At 41.6% G+C, this 25,381-nt stretch overlaps 1 protein-coding gene across 2 annotated transcripts in view; it reads right to left on the bottom strand.

Annotated features, from left to right (window-relative positions):
- BAZ1A (bromodomain adjacent to zinc finger domain 1A) overlaps positions 1-15,964 on the bottom strand; it is a 64,550-nt gene extending 48,586 nt beyond the window's left edge. The window contains exons 1-3 of one of the 2 annotated variants that reach the window (XM_082057628.1): positions 15,805-15,964; positions 14,985-15,134; positions 7,644-7,922 (exon numbers count right to left, since the gene is read on the bottom strand). In XM_082057628.1, coding sequence (XP_081913754.1) covers positions 7,644-7,922; positions 14,985-15,097 — 392 coding nt within the window. In that variant the 5' untranslated portion in view covers positions 15,098-15,134; positions 15,805-15,964. Of the gene's footprint in view, positions 1-7,643; positions 7,923-14,984; positions 15,387-15,804 lie in introns of those variants that run through there. The other variant, XM_082057629.1, reaches the window with a different exon arrangement.
- Between the last annotated feature and the right edge of the window lie 9,417 nt (positions 15,965-25,381).

Raw genomic sequence — 25,381 nt, 5'->3', positions numbered from 1 at the left:
GCAAATATTGGCCACAGACAAAAGCAGGCGAGGAAAAGTAGCAAGACCTCTCTCATGCAGAAGCCCTGATACACTATAATTTCTTGAGGAGCTCAGTGACCTCAGTAGCTTATGCTTCCAAACTGAAAAGCGAACACTGGGATGCTAGGAAAGTCTGCTCTCGGGAAACCACACATCTCACAAGGTATTATAGTTGGGCATGACACAGCACATGCTTCAAACTCACCAGTAGTCCAAGATGGGAATGATTCAGGAAAATCCAAAACAAAGGGTAAGTGTAACTTACATGGCAAATTTCTCTTTCTTTCAGCTCAGCAATTCAAAGGCAGGTACACAACCTACTACAAGTTGTGGGACAACTCCACAGGTATCTCCATCTCCTGCCAAAGCAGCAGAAGAACACAATTTGAAGAAAAAGAGAAGCTGCACTCCACTATGTAACGGGCCAAAACCAGACATCACAGGGTGTCAAGCAGAAACCTTGACCCTGCAATTACCAGCACTTCAACTTACTCAGAGAAGTTCTTCCCAAAGGCCAGGTAGGCCTATACATCCAGCCATACAAGCTGAGAGAAGAGAGACCACTTCTCACTGCCTCTCAATTGAGCATTCTGCACGCCTGTTTTTGATCTGACTGGTGCTAACTACTGTGATAGAAATAATAGTCTGGCACTCTGCTATGTCCTCATCTCAAGCCAAAACACAAGAGCCCTTGAATGCCCACGTGAGTTATAAACATGTCTCTGTATGCTTTACAATAAGCAGTCAAAAAACAGCAGAAAGCTGTTTCAAATAGGGCAGTGGAGTAATATTGCAATACTTGGAGGCCAACTTTTAACATAAACAAAACAATGACCAGAGAGGCAGAAGCAAAAAGAAACTCACTTTTTAAAAAACAGACACCCAAATGAAAGCAAAGTTTTTCAACTGCCAAAATTAAAAAAGGACACATTTTCCAATAGTATGTGAAGTTAGTTGAATGAAGAAAACCGCAAGAGAGCCGTATGAGAAGCTATGGTAGCAAGTACCAAAAAGCTACAGCCTCATTCTGTTTTGTCAGCTTTTAGTAAGTTTTTAAGAAGTAAATGTCAGGTAAGTGCAATAACTTGTATCCTAGTCTTAACAGTTCTTGTACACTTGGAAGTAATTAGAAAGATAAAAGCGAGACAAGATCTGAAGGAATAAGTGACATCTCTTATTGAGCTAACTGGTACTATTTAATGCACACACAAAACAAAAGCACACAACAAGAAGGCAAGTTTTACACACATAATGGTTTCCTGAAGTACAGTAAGAGCTGCTATTTTCAAGTTTTAGCATCTTCATTTGTCTGTCAAGTTATAGGTAAGATTGTGCGCTTCAAAGAAATCAGTAAGCAGCATGTTTTTACTTAGGACGAGAGAATCTGGTATACACAGTAGCTGCATCAGTTGTCTCCTGCAGATTTAGGACAGCACTAACTAACAGTAGATGCATTGTTTTGATTGCCCAGCCTTCAGTTCATAGTACTGTACTGATTAAAAAAAAATCCACACAACAAACCAAACCCTGTACCTTTAAATTTGTAGTTACAAAAGTAGAGAAAGTACACAGAATGAGAACTAAGAGATTGGCTGTGTCCAAAAATAGTTGTAACAGCTGTACAACAATCTATAAGAAAGGAATTGCAGGTTCTCTCCCAGATATTGTAATCTCATAGCTTCCATCAGTCAAATACAAATATATTTATTAGTCAACAAATACAAATATATTTATATCCCAAAGGACTTAAGGGCAGTGGAAAGCTAATTCCTTAAACATGATCTTTCCAGGGCAGGAGTTGACTGATCTTTAACGAGCAATGCTGGAAGAATGCAAACTGCACTTGCTCTATGAATAGGTAAATTGCTCTCCAGTACTGTCAGCTATGCTGTTTCACAAGCACCACACTAACTTTGCTACTGGAATTCAAATTCACCTTTCAAAATAAAGTAGGAAACTTCTTTGTATGCAGGAACTTGTGCTTAAGCCTTGGCACTACAAAAACACGCTATAACTTTCTGATTCTGTGGACATGAGCTCCAATGCCTCTGCATCCAGTCAGCTTCAAAGCCTAAATGCCAAAGAGGAAAAATCATTGGTGGACAAGAATATAATTTAAACTCACTGTAACTCATTAGAATCTAAACATGGAAGACACTTTGCCTTTTACTACCTAATGGTCTTACACTAACTTATCCTAGTGCTCAGAAGGCAACTATATATTAACTTAAGTAATACCTTGTTGCTGGTTTGAACGAAAAAGTTGGAAAATTAGCTATAACCTTATCTCTTACAAGGATTATCTTGTACCATCCTGACTCCGTATCAGCCAGGCACAGCCACCACCAGCAACACGCTTTCTGTGCCCCAGTTAAGACTTAGAGAGATGAAAACAGTATGCAAATCTTTTAATTGGCCTAATGCAGTGGTTAATCCACTATGAACAGTCCTGAAGCACTGGGACACCAGCCAAACAATTGATGAGCTAAAAAAAGAAGTTTCAGTTACAGAAAGGTTGCTCTGTGATTATCAAGGTTTCCTACAGCTTGGCAACATCAGATCATTCAGAGCAGAGAAAGGATGCTAACCTGTACCAAATGCATTATAAGATGCAGCCATCCTCCTAACAGAGAACTTTATCTACTACTTCTGTAAGCAGGTTCATTTTAAAAACACTACACTCTCTTAAAGCATTCTGCTGTTGCTCACAGGCATGACACAAGTATTCTTTTGCAGTGGTGTCATCTAGTGGTCAAATTCAATGAAAAAACATATTCCTTCTTCATATCTGCCACATTCTGTGTGACTTCTTATACACTACCTCTAAGCAACCTATTTTAGTCTGCAGGTGGTTAACTTTTTAATTAAATTCCATACTAATTGATGGACAACAACTGGTTGTCTCCCAACCTTCATGGGGAAGGGAAGGCATAGTCACACCAGCTATTTTTAAGAGTGCGGGAGGGGGAGCTGAAGAGCTTGAGTTCTCCAACCAAGTCAGACTGCAAGCTTACAGGTTAATTAACTAATTATCACACTGCTCACTTGTATACCCTAATAAAGATAACCAGTATTTCTTGTGATACCACCCAGATTCAGAACACTAATGATAAGTCACGACTGCTTGTTTACACATGCTTTAAATCCCATTTTTCCTCCACCAAATTAAAATAATTGGAGGAAAAAAAAAAAAGAAAAACACAACAACACACACAAAAACACCCCACAAAAAACAAGCACACTGCTCAAGCAGAAAAGAACGGGTCCTACAGCTGAGTGAGCTTGGCAGTCATAGGTTTTCTTTGGTGTGGCTGAAGCATTTGCTGAGGTTATTTCAGGTAGGCCTTCCACACCTCACAGTTCCAAATTTCAGGTAACTGACTGACTTCAGGTGCCAAGATGTTGAAACTCAGTTTCACAAGTTGAAAGTACCATAATACAACACAATACTAAGACAGCAACAAATGGTCAGGTTACTGTAAGAGATTCCATTTCTTGTGGAAAAACAAAAGGCCAACTAGTATGGTATGGATCTTAAGCTTCCAGTGCTGAAGAGCAAGTACAGGAAGCAACTCCAGTGATGTTGTCAACATTTTTCCTCTGCTCCAATAAAGTGTGAGTTAAAACATTAACTGTTTATTTTATATTGTAACTGACCAGGGTTAACATCAAATATCGCTCTAATTTCCTCCCCAACGAAATCTCAAATAATAATTTCCATGCTTTTTTGAATCAACTTCTTTCCATAAAAAGCAATTTGACATTCTAACAGTACTTACAGTGTCATCTGTTTTCAATTCCTTTGCAACTTTGAAAAACTTAAACTTCATTTTAGATTATTTTTTCTGTCTCTATGATATGATGTTTCTGACTTATGTTTCAAATAATAATTTTGTCTTTCACTAAGGCAGTACTAGGAAAATGTTGTTACACAGCTCCTACAGTTCTTGAAGTGGGAATCCAATCACCTCATGTTTTAAAGCACAGCACAGCCGCCACTTGGGAGAAAAGTCGGGCTCCGTTTGGCTGGAAAAAGCTGGACACATACAAAAAAAAGCTGGCCATTTTTAATCAATACATCATCTGAAACAGTTAAAGAGCAAGTATAATTATCTCCTTGTTGATTCTACTAGATTACCAAATTACACACATCATTTTCAGAGACTGCCTGAACAAGCCACATCATAGGACTGGGGGGCTTTCTTTGTAATTTCTTTTGGTTGATAAGGCCTGTTAAGACACCAGACATACCAAAACAACAGGAAGACAAAGTATCTCCCAAACTCTTTTAATTCCTCATACCAGACCTCAGCACCAAGGCAGAAGCAGCTAAATTCAAAACTGTGTAGCGCAACAAAAGGCTACAAACCAGGAAAGCCTAGTAGAGATCTAAGACCAGAAAAAGCAATGGGGCATGAGATTCTGCAACCACCAGAACATATGGGTTGGATACAAGAACCACCAGTGTCCGTCTCCCCCCGCAAAAAAAAAAGTATTAAAAAAAAAAGTCTTCTGCCTAGCCTCTGCACAAAGTACTTGTCCTCTTACTCTTTCTAGATCACTTGTCCATTGCTTAAAGTACTGAAGACTACTTCGCATGCTCAATATAAAAACATTTACATTAAGCCAAAATGCTAACCCTTCTGGTGTTTGGGTTCCCTCCCATTTACTTTGTTTGAACTCCAGAAAGCCGCGTCAAAGTAATCCATCCTACAAGACTATTACATGTGCAAATTTAGGAATTATAAAATATAAATACTTAAATTGCTTGATCAACCTTTACCTGTCCCTGGCTACACATTAACTATGTTGTAGGCTTCACACTAAATGATGTGCAAAGCTCAGATAACAAACAACCCTGCTGACATTACATGTGCAAAAAACTTCATACATAAATGCAGCGGAACAGTTTACAACTCCACGACACAACTGGGTTTTCGTGATCTGCCAAATTATTTGTCTCATAGGATGCAATTACACTACAGATGGACTGTGACCATTTTTGTTAGAAAAGATCACAAAAACGTAGCTGCACATGACAAACATGCACAAATCGCTCTGTTGAACAGCGATGTTATTTACAAGTAACATGAGTTGTTATAATTAATACCCAATGTAGTACTTCAAAATATAGGTCAAAGTCAACTGTTAATTGGGCAGAAGAATAACTCTGCCTCACCTCCTCCCACTTTGTATTCTTTAATTATGTGTCTCTAAGCATAAAAACCCCTCTGCATTACCATGTTATTTGCACTGTTTCCTGGATTTAGTATTCAAGGTTTGAAGTAGCTCTCTGCTATACATTTGTCTAGAATATCAGTGGCATACAATCAGCTAAGGCAAATTTTTGATGCTTCATTTTACCAGACAAAAGCTTATATTTATGTAGTTTGAAACATACAAGCTCTTGCAGTTTAGTTTCTAATGGAAATAGATTTTATTTGAATATTGAGTATTTTAGATGATGTAGCCCACCTCAAAGGCGTAAGAAATTCAGCTTATATCCTATTAATATATTGATCTGTGAAAATGGAACATAAACACAAATTTGTTAGGTGTGTATCTCAACAGAATTTTGAATAACCAAGACGACTGAATGAAAGGGTCGTAAAAAGTTATAACGCTATCTTCATGAGACAGAATCATATCACACACAACTTTATCTGAACAGAATGTAGCTTACACGGTAAGGAGAAACCTTTTTGTTACGGCAAACTTAAAAACTGATTTACGATGGTCTAAAAAGAAAAGTGAAAATAATTCTTAATTTCAAAAGACAAATAAATAAGACAGACTTGTATTTATTGCATATAAGCCTACTTTTCATTTAAGTTTTTAAAAGCTAAGATGCACAAGCATAAATATCTTAGCTAAGAGTTTAGAAAAGTAATAGACAGGAGGGTTGCTCTTGGAGGGAGGGGGGGAAAGTGTTGTTCTTCTAAAGCATTGTTTTTGCTATTAGTTTGGAAACCAACAGTATCTTAAAAGATTGAAAACAAAGGCATTTCATTGAGCAAATTAAAACCAACAGCTGAACTATGCTCATAGTTCATAATATTCAGGTTTCTCGTTAAAAAACAAACAAATACAAAAAAACCCATACACCTTATTCTCGAAGCAAAGGGAATGTAATACTAGTAGGAACACAGGGTCTAGTCATGATACAGGTACAAATATGAGAAGGATAGAAAAAAATTTTGGATATTGGTTTTCTGTACAGAAAGCATGAAGTCTACCAAAGTTGTTCTTGTCCTGGTTTTGCAGACTAGAACTTCACTGGTTGAAAGGAATAAAGCAGGGTGGATAAAGAAGGTTCTTCCATTCTGCAGATCTTACACACATACCCATCCAAATTTCCTTACAATTTATCTCCTGCAGCACATCAGCAGATTTTTCTTCCTGATATAGCACAAAATTTGCCTTAATTAACATCTAGATCAGCCACTAAAAAAATCCCATACAGAATAACTATGTTCTCTGATGACCATTTTGAACCAGCCCATTCCTATCATCCAATATACACCAGATGATGCGCAGAGACCTCAGGCTACCCACAGAAGCCAATAGGTTGTGCCCTGTCTACTCCACAGTGTAATCTGGCACTTTCCTCCTAGGGATAAACAAACAAACATTTATATAAAACAACAACCACCACCACCAAAACAACCCCACAGGCAAACAACAAAAAACAACCAGCAACAGCTGAACCCACAAAGGCTGTTAGCGCACATTCTGCAGGTGTTTCCAGGTTAAGCACTTTAAAACTTTCCTATTTATAACCTCTATTAGGTGAAACTGCAAACTTATTTAGACAAAACACGGACCTGTTCTAGTCCTCTCCCAGAAGTTCCTTTAAAGAAAGACTCAAGCTAGCTTCATGTCGTAGAACAACTTACTTATACTATAGAGCATATGTACCAACAATATAAGAAAGCATCTGAGGTTTTCCAAGCTTTCTATCAGTCTAAGATAACAATAAAAACACTTGCAATATATACATCAGTATAAGAGTAAGCATAACACTGAATGGAAAAAGAAACAAACAGACACTAAATCCCAGATAATCACCTATTACAAACACTTTACAATTATTTTCCAGTTGGTCTGAGAATGCACTCAAGATTTATCCCTACCTAAAAAAAAAAAAAAACATGAAAGTAGTATCATTTTTTTAAGGTTTCTATAGTTTGGCCATTCTGAGTACACAAAACACCATGTGATGAATTACATTCTGGATGATTTCACCAGAACTTTCATATTATTTTTAATTAATTCTAATTAAATCTCATTTTACAACCAACCTACCATTCTCACACAAATACACCAGGGGACTGGCATTTCTTTGCAAATCCAGCACTCCAAAAAAACAGTGTCAAAACCCAAGAGAGCTGCCCTGCCTCCACAGCTGCATCGAAGCTAAGGAAAGAGATACCAAGCCCAGCAATACAATCCTACTCTTAATTAAAGCAAGTAGGAGCAGTGTCACTAGCTTAAGCACAACACCTCATTTCTGGCATGCTTGATGGAGCTTATTATCCTGATCTTTGGTTTAAAAGAAGCACATAGAAGAAACACTCATGCCAAACAAAAAGAAATAGGCATTTATTCTAAAATATTCTTACCTTGCACCATTATTTCTAACTACTTCCACTGTTTCACCAACAAAATACCGATCCTTGACATAAGCAAAGATTTCATCACAGATCTCATGAAGTCGGGAGCGATGGGTAAGGGTGGCCAAGTAGAGAACTGGAATGATGAGTGCCTCTGGAAAACTTTGAAGATTAAGTCTGGCTTTCTTCTCCGATTCCAGTGCTTCCTGATACGTGAGTCCTGGTTTGCCTGTGACAGCACAGCTCCACACGAGGCTGTTGCACAGAATGGTGCGTTCAAAAAAATCACTGAAAAGAAAGAGGGTGGGGGAGAGAGAAAGAAAACTGTTGAGTTCTGACTAACATTTTCAATTTACCACTATTAACACAGCAGCAAATTTCTTTCACAAGCCCAAAAGGCAAAGGCAGCTCTATTCCTGTACAGGTTGTAGATACTCAAGGGTTATTTACCACTTTATAGCCACGGTATGGTAAATTGCTGTGGTAAAACTAAAGTCTCCTCTCACTACGGACTACAATAACAGAGCATCAAGTCTCAGAAGTGTTGCAAACAAATATTCACATATAATAAAGCTTATGCATAAAAACAATCACAATGAGTTTAATAGGCATCATATCCTCCTCACATCCCCCATTTCCACAAATACTTCCAAGAGGAGGGTCTAAAACGGTACAAACATAAAATAACCTTAACATCAGAGAAACATGTTGAAACTTGGATAAGTTTCTGATTTTGAGTACCCTAGCTCATAAATGAAAATATGGGAGAGGTAAAAAAATTAATGTCAAGTAGTTCTCTAAATAGTTTTTATTCCTTCACTGTTTGCATTGCTCTTAGAAAAAGCATTAAACTATTTTTTCCAACAGATTCTTCTCCTCCTCCCTCATTCCATTAGCAAATATTGATACTCCTCCTTCCCTGCATTTCAATTAATGCTAAAATTATATTATTATTGCTGTCTTACTAGTTATTATATTGGAATCAAGAAAGACGAGCTTCCATTAGTCAATATCTGTCAATTTTTGCCCAGTATCAGAAAAACAGAGGTTTGTTAAAACACTTTCCAGATGAAGTGTATGGTGTAGCTACTCACAAAACCATGTTAAAACATATCGCATCCTAAGGATCAGTGATCGGACAGCAGGGCAATCTTTCAATACGCCCAAATTCAGATAACAATTTTTATTTGCCTTTCTTTAAAATCTTAACAGATTACCATTCATAACTATGCAACAACATGATAAACTGAATTCTGTTTTGCCTTGTATCAGTTCAACATAGCTATTTCAAGACAGACATACAGCACTTTCAGCACACCACATGCTACACAAGATGCCTACACTGAAGTTTCATTCCTTCAAAAAAACTGACACTGCACAGCGTTCCCATTTGTAAAAGGGCAGAACTGTTCAAATCATTCTAGTAATGAGATTAGAGAATGGGACAGTTCACACTTTGAGTTTTTTCTTGCAGGCTCCCTGCAAACTCAAGCTGGCAATCGTGCATCAGTTAGACTGACGCATATGACAATGTTCACTACAGATGAACGGATGAACCATAACATTCTGTAAATGAAAATGGAAACTCCAGATTGAGGACAACGGAAGGTCCTGGCTCAGATAATCCTTTCTATATGAGCACAGGATTCCTCTGAGTGACAGAAAGATGCTCTAGGAAGAACATCAGCTACAAAAAGGGGGAAAGGACAGAAGAGATATATTATCTGAATAATATTTAAAGTTATATAATTTCAGATTTTACATCATCTGCATCTGCTTAATATATTTGATAGTACATGGGTCTAACACTCATAATAAGGAATAATTCAGGTTTGTTTACTATAAACAAGAAAAGGAGAGGAACAAAGGAGAGAAAATGAGAGAAATTGTTCTTCAAGTAATAAAATTGTTCTTCAATATACAAAGAATGGATGGCCGTCATTTTTTGTACATGTGACATAATGTTCTTTTTTTGTTGTTAACCATGGTGAATCAGTATCTTTAAGGTACAAAACAGCTGTTTAAACATTTTAAAGAACAAGTTAGGCGAAAATATATATATATTTTTTTTTAAGGTGATGGAATACATAACACACGATCTCTTCAGGTCTTTTCCTGCCCTACATTTCAATACTTCTGTATTAGGTTCACAATCATTTTTGGCTATTGAAGTCAGAAAGACTATTAAAGAAACATCTACTCAAACGTTCATGCAGTTGTGTCTCTACATATATTTTTGTGTCTCACCAAAGAGGTTCTTGATAATTATCTTGTGCCAGCAAAGAGAAAAACCACCCTTAGAGTTATGAAAAATTTACCAGAACAAAATGGCAAAAGTGGGGAGGGGATTGAGGGGGGTCAGACAGAGCAGAGGAGGAAGGAGACACTGAGATTGACTCCAAGATTCCCTATAAGAGCTGCTGTTCTTCTTTGTGAGGAGACACCGGGCAGTCATGCTATTTAAAGCAACAGTATTGATCCTAAGGGGGGGGTGGGGGGGCAGAAGCAGGGCAGGAACCAAAACAACCAACAAACCCCTCTCTACAATTTTTAATCCATGATTATTGCAAGTGAACAACTCAGATTACTTAAACTACTTTAACTGAAACATATTTGAGGAAACAATTTTTCCATTTGCATAAGGCAGTAGTTTGTGTATCTAGTCTCATTCTCCCTCATTTCCTCTTTTGTTTTGTGTAGATTTTTCCCCCGTGAATTTAGAGAGAGCAAAAAAAGTCTGAAAAAAATTACATTAAGTTTTGAAAGCATTATTTGTCTTCAGCTTGTCATTACCTATAGCACATCAAAACCATCTGCGGCTTAGTCTGTTAACACAGTTTTATTGCAATGTTTTAACAATCTCACTTTAACTTTCTTTGAGAGGAGAATACTAAATTCCAACAGTGTAGCAGTAGATGTTATTTGCAGTACTCTTTCTGTCTGTCTCTGGTGCAGGTCAATTACCACAAAAAGATTTACAAAGAGCAGACACAACAACTACCAAACCAAGAGAAGGGTAGCAGCAGCAGTGATACCCTTTCTCTTTACTCAAATAGTAGTAACACACTTGATCATACTCTACATTCAACTTAAATTCACAAGAGTAAGTGCATCTGCTGCTATGTCACATCTGAAGCCCCATCTACATCTTTATCTAGGGTATGACAGGGTGTTACAGTCTTCAGGGCTTCCTCCCTAGTTCAAGACCTCAGAGATTAAGTCCACACAAAACATGTCCACAAAGCTCACTTGCCTGGTCTACCTGTCCATGAGAAGTCAAAGAGGACTGCAGCACCCTGGTGACAATGTCTACATTGGCTCAACCATTCAGGGATCAGGGACTGAAAACTGAGCTGTCTTTGTAGCAGTAATTAATGCTGACTTCACAGCTGGATGTTTTTTTTAATTTACATTGTATAGTTTTCCATGCAAGGTAAGGTAAACAACAAAATTATTAGCATATCACTAAGAAGTAGCTTAATATTGCTACTCTGTAGGTATTTGATAGGAGGCAGCTCATTAATAGAAGCTAAAAATAAATTACTTGCAATTTCTGTGCCACTCAGTCCAAAATCTACTGTATTTTTAGTGTTTCAGGAACATGTTTGTTTCAAATCATGTATTTTCATTCATTTTCTTAGCATATATTAAAAACAAGCTGGAGATGTACTTTTTTTAAAATAGAGTTATATATTGGAGAATGTAAAATGTAAGATAATCATGCTAAGTGAAATTTAAGACAGAGGAAAAAGCAGGGGAAAAAATAAATTTATGGAATGGCTAATTTGTAATTTTTATTTTTAATCCTGAAGCCCCTATGAACCTCTACTAAATAATCTATTTAGTCTCTGGCAGAAGAGTAATCACAAAAGACCAACTTTGTAATTCCAGATCACAAAAGCATTCTTGTACTCTGCCCTGTCTCCAGAAGTGGTCAAAAATACATACTACAAAATAATACACAAAAGAAACAAATAAAACTAAGGAAGAGACATTTATTCCTTAATATTCACAGGCTAGTTATGCATAAAGTAATATATTTCAAGTTATGAGTTTCACTTCAACCAAAGAGAAAAATCCACCTAATTTGACTAAGGACACTTTTAAAAGCTTTTTGAACAGATCTCATTTTGACTGTAACACAGAATTCCACAGACCAATCTATAAAGAAGCTTCAGTAAGTACTGAAGATGCAAAACTGCTTTTCCCCTCCCCCATGTTTTAGAATGAGGAACATTCCTACCGCTGTATCTATACTACTCATAATTTTCTTTTTCGGGTTGCCTCCACAAGCAAGACTTCCCATACTTTGATAGCAGCTTTCATCACACACCTATATCAGCTATTAACTTTCACAGAAAAGGTGCCAAGGCTAGTGGTAACATCCCACTGGTTTAATGTTTTTCTCATGTATCGCCTGCATCCCTGTACTTGCTTTTCCAGTTACTATGACTGCTCCCAAGACTCTTGTTAGTCCATCCCCAGGTCTGTTCCTCTAACCAGGACTACAACCAAGCATGAAAAACACCAGTTCCCCCAGTTCCTGTTACTCCTGATAAATACAATCAAACACTGCCACCACACTGCACCTCCTTTTAAAGGGTTACAAAATTATGCAATGGTATTGCAGATTAAAAAGGAAATACATTCTTAATGGGAAAGTCACTTTACAAAATACTAGTCTTGCCAAATTCTCCTCGCATTAACATAATGATTTCTTCTATTGAGAAGAGGCATACTAATGTATGATTTGTATTCATCTCTACTAAAGCTGCCATGGGCAGTAAAGAAGCTTTTCAGTGCTAAGTTTGTACTCTGGGAAAGAAAGAAACAAAATAAAAAAACAACCACAACAAGAAAACAAGTTAAGTCTTAACTGTTTGTAGTAATTAAAAGAGTTCATTTAGCTGGGGAATGGGGTGAATTCAGGTTACCATATGTATCTATATGGACCACCTGATCTAGTCAGACTAATTTTTAAATTCTCCCCTTAAAAAAATCATGTTGCTATTGCTTGATTTAGACAATGGTTTTCAAGAAACAGCTAAAACAATTTTCAAAAAGTGGGGTTGCTTAGGCAAAGAAATGGGAAATGTTTTCAGAAGACACTAGCTATTTGAAGCATCACTTTGCAACCAGCAGAGACAAGGATCAGCATCTTTAAAACCTGCTGAAAGATGACCCTATGTTCTCCAGTAGATTATGCCACAAACAACTAACATTAATCTAAACTTACTCATCTGTGCCAGGGCACATCGTTAATAAAAAATACTAAACTTTTCAATCCAAAGCACCAATTTTACCCAACCTAACAGAAAAGCCACAATTAAAAAAAAAAAAAAAAACAACAAACCAAACAAAAAACAAATAAACACAAACAATGACAAAAAACCACAACAACAATAATCACAAAACACAACAATGACAAAAAAAACCCACAACCCAACACATACACAAAAGCATAGCAGAGTTTTCTGCAGTTTTCCCAAATACCGTATTCTAAACTCTGACCTCTGAGCTAACCACCCACTGACATTTCTAGGGATCGCCTGTGTGAACAAGTCTAAATTTATCCCTTAATTTGTGAACTTTGGTTAAATATGGAATTTGGTCTTTCATACTTTTTCTTAGTGACATCTTTACAGTGTAAATAAGCCTGTTAGAGTACTTAAAATATTCACTAAACCCTGTGAGAGCAGAAAGGTGTTTTAAAAGGATACTTTTCATGCTGAAATTTCAGCAAAACTACACGTATCTGAAGCATATTTCAGCACAGTGTCAACAAATACATGAGAATGATCTAATTATGTGATAATAATAATTATAACCAGACAAGCAGCTTTCAAAATATTGGAAGCTGGGGGAAGGGGGACTTAATTCCTACAGAAACAGGAGGCTGTCAGCTCTTACTCTTTAGGATCTTATACACCCTATAATGAAAACACTCCTTACAAAACCTCCAACAACTCATTCGACGCCCCCTTTCCCACTCTGAGTATGTCATCCGGGAAACAGTAAGACATTACCCTTCAAAGTTACCTAATACAGCTTCTTTTATTAGGTGAAGTGTATTTGAGTAAGAAAAACAAGTCTAAACACGAAAAAGATTTAGGTGTGCTCTAATTTCATATGCTGCAAACGAAAAGTATTTCAGATTTAATCTCATTAGTCTGCACATCTTAAAAAAAAAAAAGATAGTTTGGATGCAGGGGCGTTTTTGTAGGTGGGGATGGTGGTGGATCGGACTGGGGAGCGAAAACATTTATCAGCTTTTGAAAAACGTCTCGTTAAATACTTTCTGCCCATTGTTCTTACAAGCGATAAAGTGCGCGGCAGCAAGTTCGGGACAACCCGAGCAATACGCTGTCAACGGTTAACGCCAGTTTCACAATTTCCATCGGTCTTTTTACACACGGAGGAAAAAGAACAAAACAAAACAAAAAAGGGGGACGGGGAGAGAGAGAGAAACCTCCGTAGGACGAGAGATCCCGAGGGGACAGGTGCGTCCGCTCGGTTTCAGGCCGGGTTTAACCCCCGGCCGCGCAGGGAGGGCTCCGGCGGCGGCTCCCTGGCCGGACAGGTGCAGCAACGGCCGCGGCCGGGCCCGCCAGCCATTTCCAACCGGGTCAGCCGGCGGCTCCCGCGGAGGCGGGGCGAGCGCGGCCCTGGGCGGCGCGGCGGACCCGGCACCCCAGCCCGGCGGAGGGCCGGCAGCGAGGGGTTAACGACGGCGGGAGCCGGCCGGGGAGCCGAGCCCAACGGGCTCCGGAGGCGGCGGCCCCCACCCGGCCGCTACCACAACAATAGGACAGCCGGCCCCGCTGCTCCGGCTGAACCAGGGCCCGGCGCGGCCCCTTCCGCGGGGCGGCCTAGCGCCGTCCGCCGCCAACACGCGGCTGCCGGCGGAGGGGAAGGGGAGAACCCGGGCCCGGCAGGCGCTTGTTCCTGCCCGCCGCCTCCCACACGGGCAACTTTCACTTCCTCGGCAGTGGCGAGGACGACACCGCGAAAGGAGCGGTGCGGCGGCGGGGGGAGGCAGGAACCGGCTCCCCTCCTTCCCCGCTAGCGGAGGGGGGCCGCGGGATAGCCCCGCCGAGGAGGGGCCGGGATTCCCCCTGCCCCGGGCGAGAGATCCGCCCTCTCCCCTCACCCCCCTCGGGAGGGCACGGGCTCACCGCCAGCCGCGTCCCCCCTCAGCCCACCCCCGGCAGGGCTCCCCGCGGCGCTGCCGGGGAATCCCCTCCCTGCCCGCCCAGGTGTCAGCCGTTCGGGGTTAAACCGCTCCCTGCCCGCCGCCGGAGGGCGAGGTGGGGGGGCCGGTCGGACACAAACACAGGGGTTGTCTCTTACTCGTAGTCCCTGAAGATCTCGTTAGTGACCCTGCAGTAGAAAACACGCTCGTCCGGCCGAAGGTCGGCGGGTGGCTTCTCCCTCACGAAGGGCTTTCGGTGCAGCAGCGGCATCGCCCCGCTCCGCGCTCTCTTCCTGCCCCGGGACCCGCTTCGAGGAGAAGTAAAAAAAATAATAATAATAACAATAAATACGGAGGGAGCGAGTGCGAGCAGCGGCGCCCCCCGGCCCAGGGAGGAGGGAGCGTCCCGGCGCGTCCCTCCCCCCGGGGGAGCCGGAGAGGAGCGGGAGAAAGCGGCGGCGGCCTTTTGTGTGCCTGACACGCCGCTGCCTGCCTGGGACTGCGCGCGGAGCGGCGGATCCTGCCTCCGCCTCCTCTGCCTCACAATGGGGCCGTGACGCCGAGCGGCGGGCGGAGGCGACGCCCCCCGCCCCAGCCGCCCAACGTGCTCGGCTCGGGAATACCCCGGCCGCCGCCGCCGCGCTTTGTCTCCTCCGGCTCCCCTGCCCCCGGGTCACCCCCTTCCCCCGCCTCTGACCCACACACGCCGGGCCGGACACCAACTTCCACTCCCCCGCCGCCTCCGCCTCCTCCTCCCCGCAAAGCAAACACCCAGGAGGGGCAGCGCCGACCACTTATCTCCCTCCTTCCCTTCCTGCCGGGACGCTGCCTGATGCGGGTCCTCGCCCTTCCCACCCCGCGCTGCGCCTCGCCCCGGCCGCCAGCGGACTCCGCCGCCGCGGGACAGCGCGGCCGCGACGCGGGGGGCTGCTCGCGCTCCGGCCTGCCGCTGCGGGGGCTCCCTCCCCTCCTGCCCACCTGGTGCGGCCGCAGGCTGCCCTTGCTGCTCGGCCGGTGCGAAGCGCGGTCGCCTTCACCGCGTTTCTCCCTTTTCCTCTGCCCCCCCGGCTCCTGGGAAGTTTTTGATCTACTTCTTCAAGCCCTCAATCAGGAAGAGCTGCGGGGAGGAGCCTTCCCCTGCTCTCCCCTACATCTTTATTGGCCGCTTGGTGCCTTCCAGCGTGTGTCACACAGGAAGACAGCGAGCTACATTATTAATTAATGGCTGAGAGGGCGCATCCTCCATTTTTGAATTATCAGCCGGAGATCTCCGGTGCGGGGGGTGACGGGCCCAGGCCGGCTGACCGCGGAGGGGAAGGCGGCTCTTTCCGCACGGCGCTGCCGGACGGGCTGGGCTGCGGGCGGCACGGCAGCGCGCGGCGCGGTGCAGCGCGGAGGGGCGGCCCAGCCCAGCCCGCGGCGTGCGGCGCTGCCCGCCCGCGCCTCCTGCCCACCGGCATTACCAGCGCTTCCGAAACCGGCGCCGAGGAGCCGCCGGGAGACCAGCAGCCCCTGGCAGAGCAGCAGCCGCTCGGTGCCGGGAGATCCGCTGTCCCCAGTACCTGCCCGGCTAGCCAGGGCAGGCGCGGCTCCCGCGGGGCTGTTCCCCTCGGCTGATCCACAGGGGTTTCGGCGTTTGACGCTGCAGTTCGGGAGACGTTTCTCTCTCAGTTACAGCCCAAAAGTCAAGGATTGCAGTGCTATCCGAGCGTAGATGGGCGTACGGATATATTTTGCTGGAAGGGAGATTACATATAAGTAACATGAACATAAGAGTTGTACACGGGCCCCTTATGTTGCCTCATTTTTTTTACAGTTCACTGATGATGTCACTACATGGGTTTACTAGTGTATTAATTTTTCAGCACTTTGTTTTTACACTAATGCGTTTACAGTGCCACTGGTAATTAACACTGGGGTGTTAATTTAACTGTTCTTAAGAGTGCTGGCCACCTTAAAGACATAAAATCACAAAAAGTCCACATCAATAATAGTTCATCATCGCAAGGTCCACTTACATGAAAAATCTAGAGACTAATTGCAGAAACTCTCAAGAACTATTGAGGTGAATAATATCTAAATAGTTTACGTTTACAACTTAAAATGCTGTTCCTGCAAATAAAGATCCTGTGCTGTTTTTCTGCACCTGTGCACAGGTTGTTTTCTTTACCTCTGCAAGTAAAGGCAACGACCAGCACTGCTGAAACCTGTGTGACTAAAACCTAAAAGAATGTTTACATTCAGTCCATGAATTACTTTGTTTAACAGTGATCAGGTTTTAATCAAAAGCAGTGAGAAATGTTAATGCTCGCTTCTTCCTGTTAAGGTTACAAAATATGAAGCTTGAGCTACAAAACAGGGTAACTCCTGAGTCCTACCAGTTTATTTTCATTTGCCAGTTGGCTTCACTTTCAGTTTTTAATTACTTTCGAGCAAAGGGCACAAATGCAACTTGAGTTAAAGCACTTGTATCTAGCATCTGGTAATTTTTAGTTCCTTTTCCATCAAAACTGTACAGTATGCCTTGGTTATGACTCTTAGAGTCGCCAGCTCTCATGATTACCGTGGATTTTGCAACCCCTAGTTTTGTTTTAAACACTAGCTCTTCAGCAGATGTAATTAAAGTGGAATGTTAGCTCTTCTCAAAAAATAATTACGTTTCTAAATCTCAAATTTGAGAGAAAAGCTTGACTATGTGAACCCAAAAGGCTCACAAATTAGAAAGGAAAGAAAACCTTTGAGTTTCAAATTTTTGTCTCATTATTTTTAAGCCATGATGTTTGGGAACTCAGCTGGTTTTTTTTGTGCTCAGATTGTCAGCACAGCATTATTTTAGCACTAGTTGGTACCCATGAAAAATGCACGAGGTGATAGAAGTGTGACATCAAAAGCAAATTCCCTTTTTCTTTTTGCTCTCTCTTGCCCTCTTTCTCTTTTCTTCTCACCTTTTCCTCCTCCTCTTGTTCTTCCCCACTCATTATTCCCTCGGTGATTTTCCAGTGAATGGATCCTCACTAAGTAATAGGGCTGCACTACGTTTTCATGTTCCTAGGATACAGAGGAGCAGTTCATTTAGTTTTCACCTCTGAATCCAGCTCTGTTCTTTAAAACCCACAAATCCAGGCTCTGATTCTGCTCCCAGTAAGGTCAGCAGGAACTAGAACAATTTTTTGTGGTGACACCAGCTCATGTCCCCCAAGTGAGCACTGAGGCTTCAATGGATATTAGTTCTGAGAAATCAGAAAAATGTTACTTCCCTTCCATGGGAATATTGATTGTATTTTTACATTTAGTTTAATTTTTGCATTTTTTTTTAAACGCATCACTGAAAGTATAGTTTTGATTCAAGTACATGTGTGGTATTATTGATGATGTTCAATGGAGTTGTTGATGTGGATTTTGCCACAAAGAGGTCAAAAAAAAAAGAAAAAAAGCTGCTTTCTTTTTAAAAGATGACTTACACACTAACAGTTGAACTAAACAGAGCTCCCTAGCTAGGCAAGTTGCAGTTCTCATTCACAGTACTTTAAAAGTAGCTGTATTGTGAACATAAAATCTTATAAAACACTTGGTCTCTATGTTTTACAAGGGTAGAACAATTTCCTAGGGACGGTGTCGGCCCAGCCTTGGGGCAGCCCCCCAGCCGCTCCTTCAAAGCTCCCCACAATTTGCAAATGTTTATTTCTTTTAACTTGCTCCCTGTTCTATTATAGATTTCTTTCCTTGTCTTATCCTGTTTCTTCCTAGCTTTAAAACACCAAGAACTGCTTTACACAGATACTCCAAAATATCTATTCAGATATTCTAAAATATCTATTTAGCTTTATCCATTACAAAACAATTCCACATGTGACTACTGTTATTCTGGAACAAGTAGATTACAAGGAATTACATTACCAGAGTATTGCTGCTTTAAACTCACACCTAACTTTATATTGGAATAACTAATGTTTAACCAAATAATATACTTAAAGCCATGCAAAAGCAAAATTTTTACTCAGTATTACCTATATTATCATGCAATTGGGAGAGATTTTTCTGTAGAGTATGTTTAGCCATTTGCTCACTTGGTTTTTTTTCTTCTTATTTTTCCTGCAAAATTACCGGTTTGTTCTTTCGGGGTTTGGCTGAAGTCAGAGAAAAAAATGTATTGGATTTCTTCAAAAAGAGCTTCCTTGGACTTTGAGTGGTGTGCTAGGTTCTCAATTGTGAAAAATGCACTTATTTGTGTAAATGTTAAGTTGATAGTGAGTTGTTCAGCCAAATGACCTTTTTCTCAGTTGACTGGAGCATGTAAAGAAGGAGAAGGACAAAATGCATGTGACCATTGACTCAGTTTAATGCACTGAGTAGATTTTGGGGGGATTGTATAATCCTTTTTCTTTTCCAAATTCTGTTTTGAAAATCCTTCATTTCCATAATGCAAACAAACCATAGATCACTTTTTTAAAGCTTATGGGACCCAGCAAAAACACCTTATTTATTTGCTTGTGTGTTTTGTAACTTACCATTATAGCTTTTTTTCACCTTTTGCCCTTTCTCTGCCACCTTGCTGAGCCAACTTACTCTTTTGATCACGTATCTTTATTTAGACTTTAAACTATGTGAGCAAAGACAATGTGCTGGTTTTATCAATCCACTCCAGCTGTGGGTAACAGTAACATTTGGTCTATTGTCTTTTACTGGTTGTAAAGCGCTATGCTCAGTTTTTAATAACATACTCACTTATAAATAACATACTTCAGTCAAAAGAAAAAAGGAAGAGATGCAGATGATTTTTCACAACATGTTTCATTTTTCTTTCATTCTGGCTCAGTTGTATTTCAACATGCTTTAAAGCAGCTCTGTAATCACAAGGATAGGAGGTTCCTTATTCTGCAGCTGCTCGACGCCTTCACATGGGCCACAAATAAAGGTAAAGAATTCCTGTGCTTGGTGACTTCTTGATATAGTCATAATTTTTGGTAGTTTCTTAATAGTCTTAACCCAGGCATTCCACAGTTGCAAATGTAGGCAGGATCTTTGGGTCTGTTGCTCTCATATAGGGCAGTAAGTCACGGCCAGAGTCTGCTTCGCCTGTTGCTAAGGTTAAATAACACCCCGTACAGCAGGGCCCATCCCTCACAAAGCCCTCGGGGAGCACCAAGAAGCTTCTTATATCATGAGTTATTCTACAGACAGGCATTTAATCTTCTTCATTTTTTTTTTTTCCACAGGATTTAGACATACAGTTCTCACTACTTTTAATGGATATTGAATGTTTAATTTCCATGCAAGTTCAGAAATGAAGAGTTATGTTCCTTTAAAGTTTACTTTAATCATATCTTATTTTTTCGCCTCTCAGAAAAGTCTACTAAAGGTATTTAAGCTGATAACCTTATACTAGTGGGGAGGGACTCTGACCTCATCTGCTTTGCAGAGATGACCATGTATGATTGGCCTCTACCCTGATTACAAAATGATAAAATGTTGTTGTGAAACTACTATTAATTTCCTAATAGTATCTCAGAAACTAGCTTAAATTCTGAGAGGATTTGGACTGCATTTTTTTCTTAGTTGTAGTGCACAGGGTACAGAGTATTGACACTACTGTATTTTTCTGACACTAAAATATTCTGAATTTCTCATTGCTAACCAATATTTTGGATGGATTATGAGCAATGAATGATTTTGAATGAATGATGGGTGAATTTGCTACCTTTTGCTACATATGCATGTTGTCACTCCTGGAGTCATATATGGCATTTTACAATAGATTTAAATATCGTGCGTCAGCCTGCTTGAAACCTGGATCTGAATCAGTAAGACATTCTTTATGCAGTCAAATGTAAGACTGAGAATTCTCAAGCTACATAATACTAACCTACCATTTACTAAGTTTACATTCATCTTATTTGAATTACTTCTGTTGAACACCTCTCTGGCCAGTTCATGAGCAGAACCAATAATTTCAAGGATGTTAATTTTATGATTTTGTTATATGACTATACAACCCCAACTTTTTTTTTTTTTTTCAGTAATACTGAGATTAGACAAACCCGAATGCATATTGAAAGAGATCCCATGCAGTGCAGTTTCTGTTGAGAAGCATGTGAAGAAAAGTTGGCCCAGTAGCTGATTTGGGTCATTTAGTCAAAGATTACAGTGATGAGCCAATCTGAAACATATGATTTTGCTCAAATGCAAACCATGTTGGATTTTCATAGAGCCATTCATTCGCCAAAGGTGATGACTCGTGACTGTAACTAGTATTCTGACTTACTTATCCATTTCATGAGACTCCTTTGGCCCCCACCTTATCTTCTTCTGTCCTGCTACTCACCTCTCATGAGGGCTTTAGGAAGGATGAGCGAAGAGATGAATTATCTAGACACTGTTCCGATGGCAGATGCCAAGTAAGAGCAGAGTTGAGGAAGCCTGTAGCTGGCTTGATGGGGTCTCTGGATGTCTCCCCACTTGACAACACGTGGGTGAATCGTGGTGTGTGCAGGTGGAACAGCCTCATCACGATGCTCTTGCACGTCCTTAGACTCTGGCCACCACTTCGGCACAGGTAGATGAGGGCTGGAATAAAGCCGTCGCTTGCCCTGGGTGCAAAATAAGCTGCAGTTTTGATTTCTTGCTTTTGCAAGATGCTGCTTTTCCATAACTGCTTTTATTAACAGGGTGCTGGCAGAGTGATCCAAGCCTGGTGTGCTAAGTCCCAAAGCTGGAGGGGAGCCCACCATACTACGTCAAGGGCACAGAATATATTCCTTAGGGGAACACCATACTCAAGGGAGATCCTCTGAAAGAAGAGCTCCTGAGGCACAGCCTACATGATCATTCTTCTCCCACAGATCCTGTCCTGACTGGCATGTATTAGGTGGACACCACTGTCCCACAATGCCCATGTTGGGGCCTCACACTCAAGAGAAAGTGAGACCCTGACAGAATTTCTACGTTTCTTAAAAGTCAGGCACTCATAAATGTGTTTGGTCTATATAAAGTATGCATGTAGAGCAGAACTAAAGGAAAAACAAAAGGTGGCAAATCCAGTGCGCACTTTGGTCTTGCTGGCTTTGGAAGATACAGGACAGCTGGAAAGTTAATAGGATTGTTACCATACAGTTGCTAAGCGTTCATAGCAAGGAAGAAAATGTAAACCTTTTTGTTACTAGTACCAATTTAGTGCAACAACTGATAGAATGAAATTGTTAAAGACTCAGTAACTTGTGAATCAAGAACTGAAAATTATTTCAGTTGTAATATCCAGTCATCCAAGAAGTTCCTAAACAAAAAGCAAAAGCAAGACTTTACAATCCTAAGACCACTTTCACACATGGAAGTTATAGTACCTGAAACCTCACTCAGTATAACCCCACAGTGTGAAGAGAGATATAATGTTGTAAAAATGTTTATATCCACATAGTTTGTTGTTCTATGAACACCTTCTAGTGGTACAATTTATGGTTATGCATCTCTAAATGTATCCATGTTAAGGGTTGAATTGGTATAAATATCTGAGGCTAATTTTTTTTTCTTTTTTTTTTTTTTTTTTAAGTTTGCACCCTAGTTATAATTACAGAATGTCATAAAAAATGTATGTAAATCCAGATGTACAGAGACAGTAACACTTAAAAAGCTTACCAACCATCCCCTTGTCCCCTAGAAATCAGAAAGTTACTTTTAACTGCACGCCTCCTTTAGGGCAAAACAAAAAGGTCACCTGCAGCTCTGCCTAGTCCCTAATGGATGCAATGGGTTAGACCCCTCCTCTAAAAACAGCTTTCAGTTACGCTCAGTACCACTGACACATCTGAGGTCCAGTGACAGAAATGCAGCTAATAATAAGAAAAAGGAGAAAGTGTGCGAGATGGTTCTTTTATACCTTATCTTAATAATTACCTCCACTAAAGTCAGTACTAAGCAGAAAGTTTTAAAAGGTCATGTCAGGTTTAAGAATGCCCATGCCTTCCCATCACTGCCCTGAATTACCTTGATTTTTGTATTCTTATGTCTGTGAGTGGGTGTGTTGTACCTCTGTGACAAAACTAAAGTTCAGTGAGAGAATTTCCTGCTTCATAGATAGGTTTTTAACCATGCAAGGCATGTGCATGACCTCAATTCTCCATTTCTTGCCTGTTGTGCAACTGAGAGTTTAGCCGCAAAATGAGTTACAACCTCAGCATTATCTAATACTTGTGCATATTGGATGCGCACATGCTTGGATAAAAATGTTTGAGAGCTGACATAAGTTGAAATAAAACACTTTCCCCTTCCTCCCCCCCACAAATAATACCTCATCCACACAATCTGAAGGAATCTCCTGGCAGGAGAACGATTTGTCGTAAAAATCATGAGGAGGAAAGGGAAAGGTATGCCAGGAAACACAGCTCGGGTCTGTGCCGACGTGTGGATTCTCAATGAGTTCAAAACAGCCTGTAACTACAGCCCATCTTTGAGGCCAACGGATACAAATTCTTGACATTCACATAAAACCTGTTTGCAAAAATTTGTGACTTTCCAAATGGCTTTGCAAGAGCAAATGGAAGCACTGCTCTTCTGCCTGGCAAAGCTCAGTCCTGCTGTGTTGATGAGTAAATGCTGCCAGAGAAGTTTTATTGGCTGCCATCAGTTTGTATCTTGGCATTGGGTCGATGCTGCCACCCTGGTGGGCACCGGGCTGGCCTGTCAGTGGGATCTGGACAGAATTTGGAGCTGTGAAATCTGGAAGAAAAGCACTTTTGGATCCACGCATTTTCAGGTGAGTGAGGAGGAGGCCAAAGCCACTTCTACACTGGCTGGTTTTTAACAGCCAAGGCACGGCCACAGTGCCCGCACAATGGAGGGAGCTCCTATGCACGACTCCTGGTGTTCCAAGGCCGGGCTGGATGTCTGGCTGGCTTTGTGTCCCTCCTCGCAGCTTCATGCCTGCCTGACCCATGAGCTGTTCTGCATTGGTGTAGGACAGGGATGTCCATCCACCAAGGGGCCTCCAGTCCCTCAAGCCGCCAGTGCAGTGTGTGTGTGTGGATGGGGTCTCTCTCACAAACCACTCGTCAGGGGCGGCCTTGTGGCAGGCCGAGCATCCGCGCACCTGCCTGTAGATAAGGTGGCTGGTTGAAGCTTAACCCCAGCAGACGAGCGCAGGCGGGGGTAGGTGTTCTGGGGACAGCCCTCATGGTCTGTCTGACCCACCTTCCAGGGGGTGCATGGGAGGCTGAAAGTCACTGCTCCCCCGTGGGCTGAGGAGGAATGCTCGGGATTGTGGCTGCCATGGAAAGGCCACAAGGTTCATCACATTGACCTCCTCCATGTGTCTCCACATGGCAGGTCAGGAGCCTTGGCATCACGACAGTCATGCACCAGTCACCCACCATGAAGTGGGTCACCCCGCTCAAGGGAGGCCCACTGTCCGCTCCACCTTTTAGACCTCTGCCGAAATTGTGTAGAAACCATCTTTTGGCTCTGAAGCGTGTGTGTCACAGGTACCGGGTTTGGTCAGTTGGTGGTGAAGAAGCGGCGCCCGGGTCAGCACCGTGAGCCACCCTGTTCCTCGTACAGCAGCTGGATCACACCCAGCACTCAGCATTGGTGCACGGAGCATGTAAAACCTCTCAGAAATTAAGTGGTCCTTCTGCTGAGAGTCATAAAATGTAATCAGTTCCAGCGGGGGTTGAACAACAAAATGCTGCTGGGAATAATTTGGACTTTGTTTCTTCAGTTAAACCATAATTAATCTATATAACTAGTCTTTCATATTTCCATGTTGTATAGACCTTGTGCATGTGACCTTCCTTCTTTGTAAATTTAAGTCTGTCCCTTCTATCACTTTATTTTATAAATGATCAATTAATAAGGACTGAGGGAGGGATAAAAGCCCCTGTAAATTGTTCCAGTTCCACAGTGTTAGAGAATGCAGCAGGAAAATTTCCTGACTTTTTTTTAACAGTCTACTCCTAAACTCTACTCTTAGATGTGTTGTCAGTTTTGCATGCAGACCAGACCATGAACAAGTTTAACTAGAGTTATTTTGGCATCAGTTTAGCTGCTGTGGTGGGAACTGTCTGGTGGACACACTGAGAAATAAGGTGTAAACATTATATTAGCACATTAGCACGAGGTTTTAAAAGTATTTAGTTAAATGGGCGTAAAAAGTGAACTAGATGAGCCAGTGCAAGCTTTGTGCATAGGCTACCTTTAGCATTATTTGGAATTAAGTTCCTTTTGCCTGGAGTTTGCCTGTATAAAACTCTGCCTAATTCTGTATCAGATGACTGGTGTAAGTATATACATGTCCCACCAAAGAGAGATTTGCCTTGAAGTATCTGAAATATGTGATATAATATGCTTTCCTCCCTATAGTATTAGTAAAACTAAAAATCCAGCCCTATCAGCTGACTTACACACTCTTTTCTTTACACTTAAATGTAAGCTATTATTTCCTTTGAGATAGTGAAAATCATGTATTTCAAGACGTAAGTATTTTCCCTATACGAGTATGTTCCAAAGCCTTTGCAAAAGGTCAGTGAGAGGAAAAGCTCATTGGTGTGCCTGAACTTGTAAAGAAGTT

Source organism: Streptopelia decaocto (genome assembly GCF_964273445.1).
Source record: "Streptopelia decaocto genome assembly, chromosome: 7".
NCBI classification, from domain to species: domain Eukaryota; kingdom Metazoa; phylum Chordata; class Aves; order Columbiformes; family Columbidae; genus Streptopelia; species Streptopelia decaocto.
This window is presented reverse-complemented; position numbering and strand designations above follow the sequence as displayed.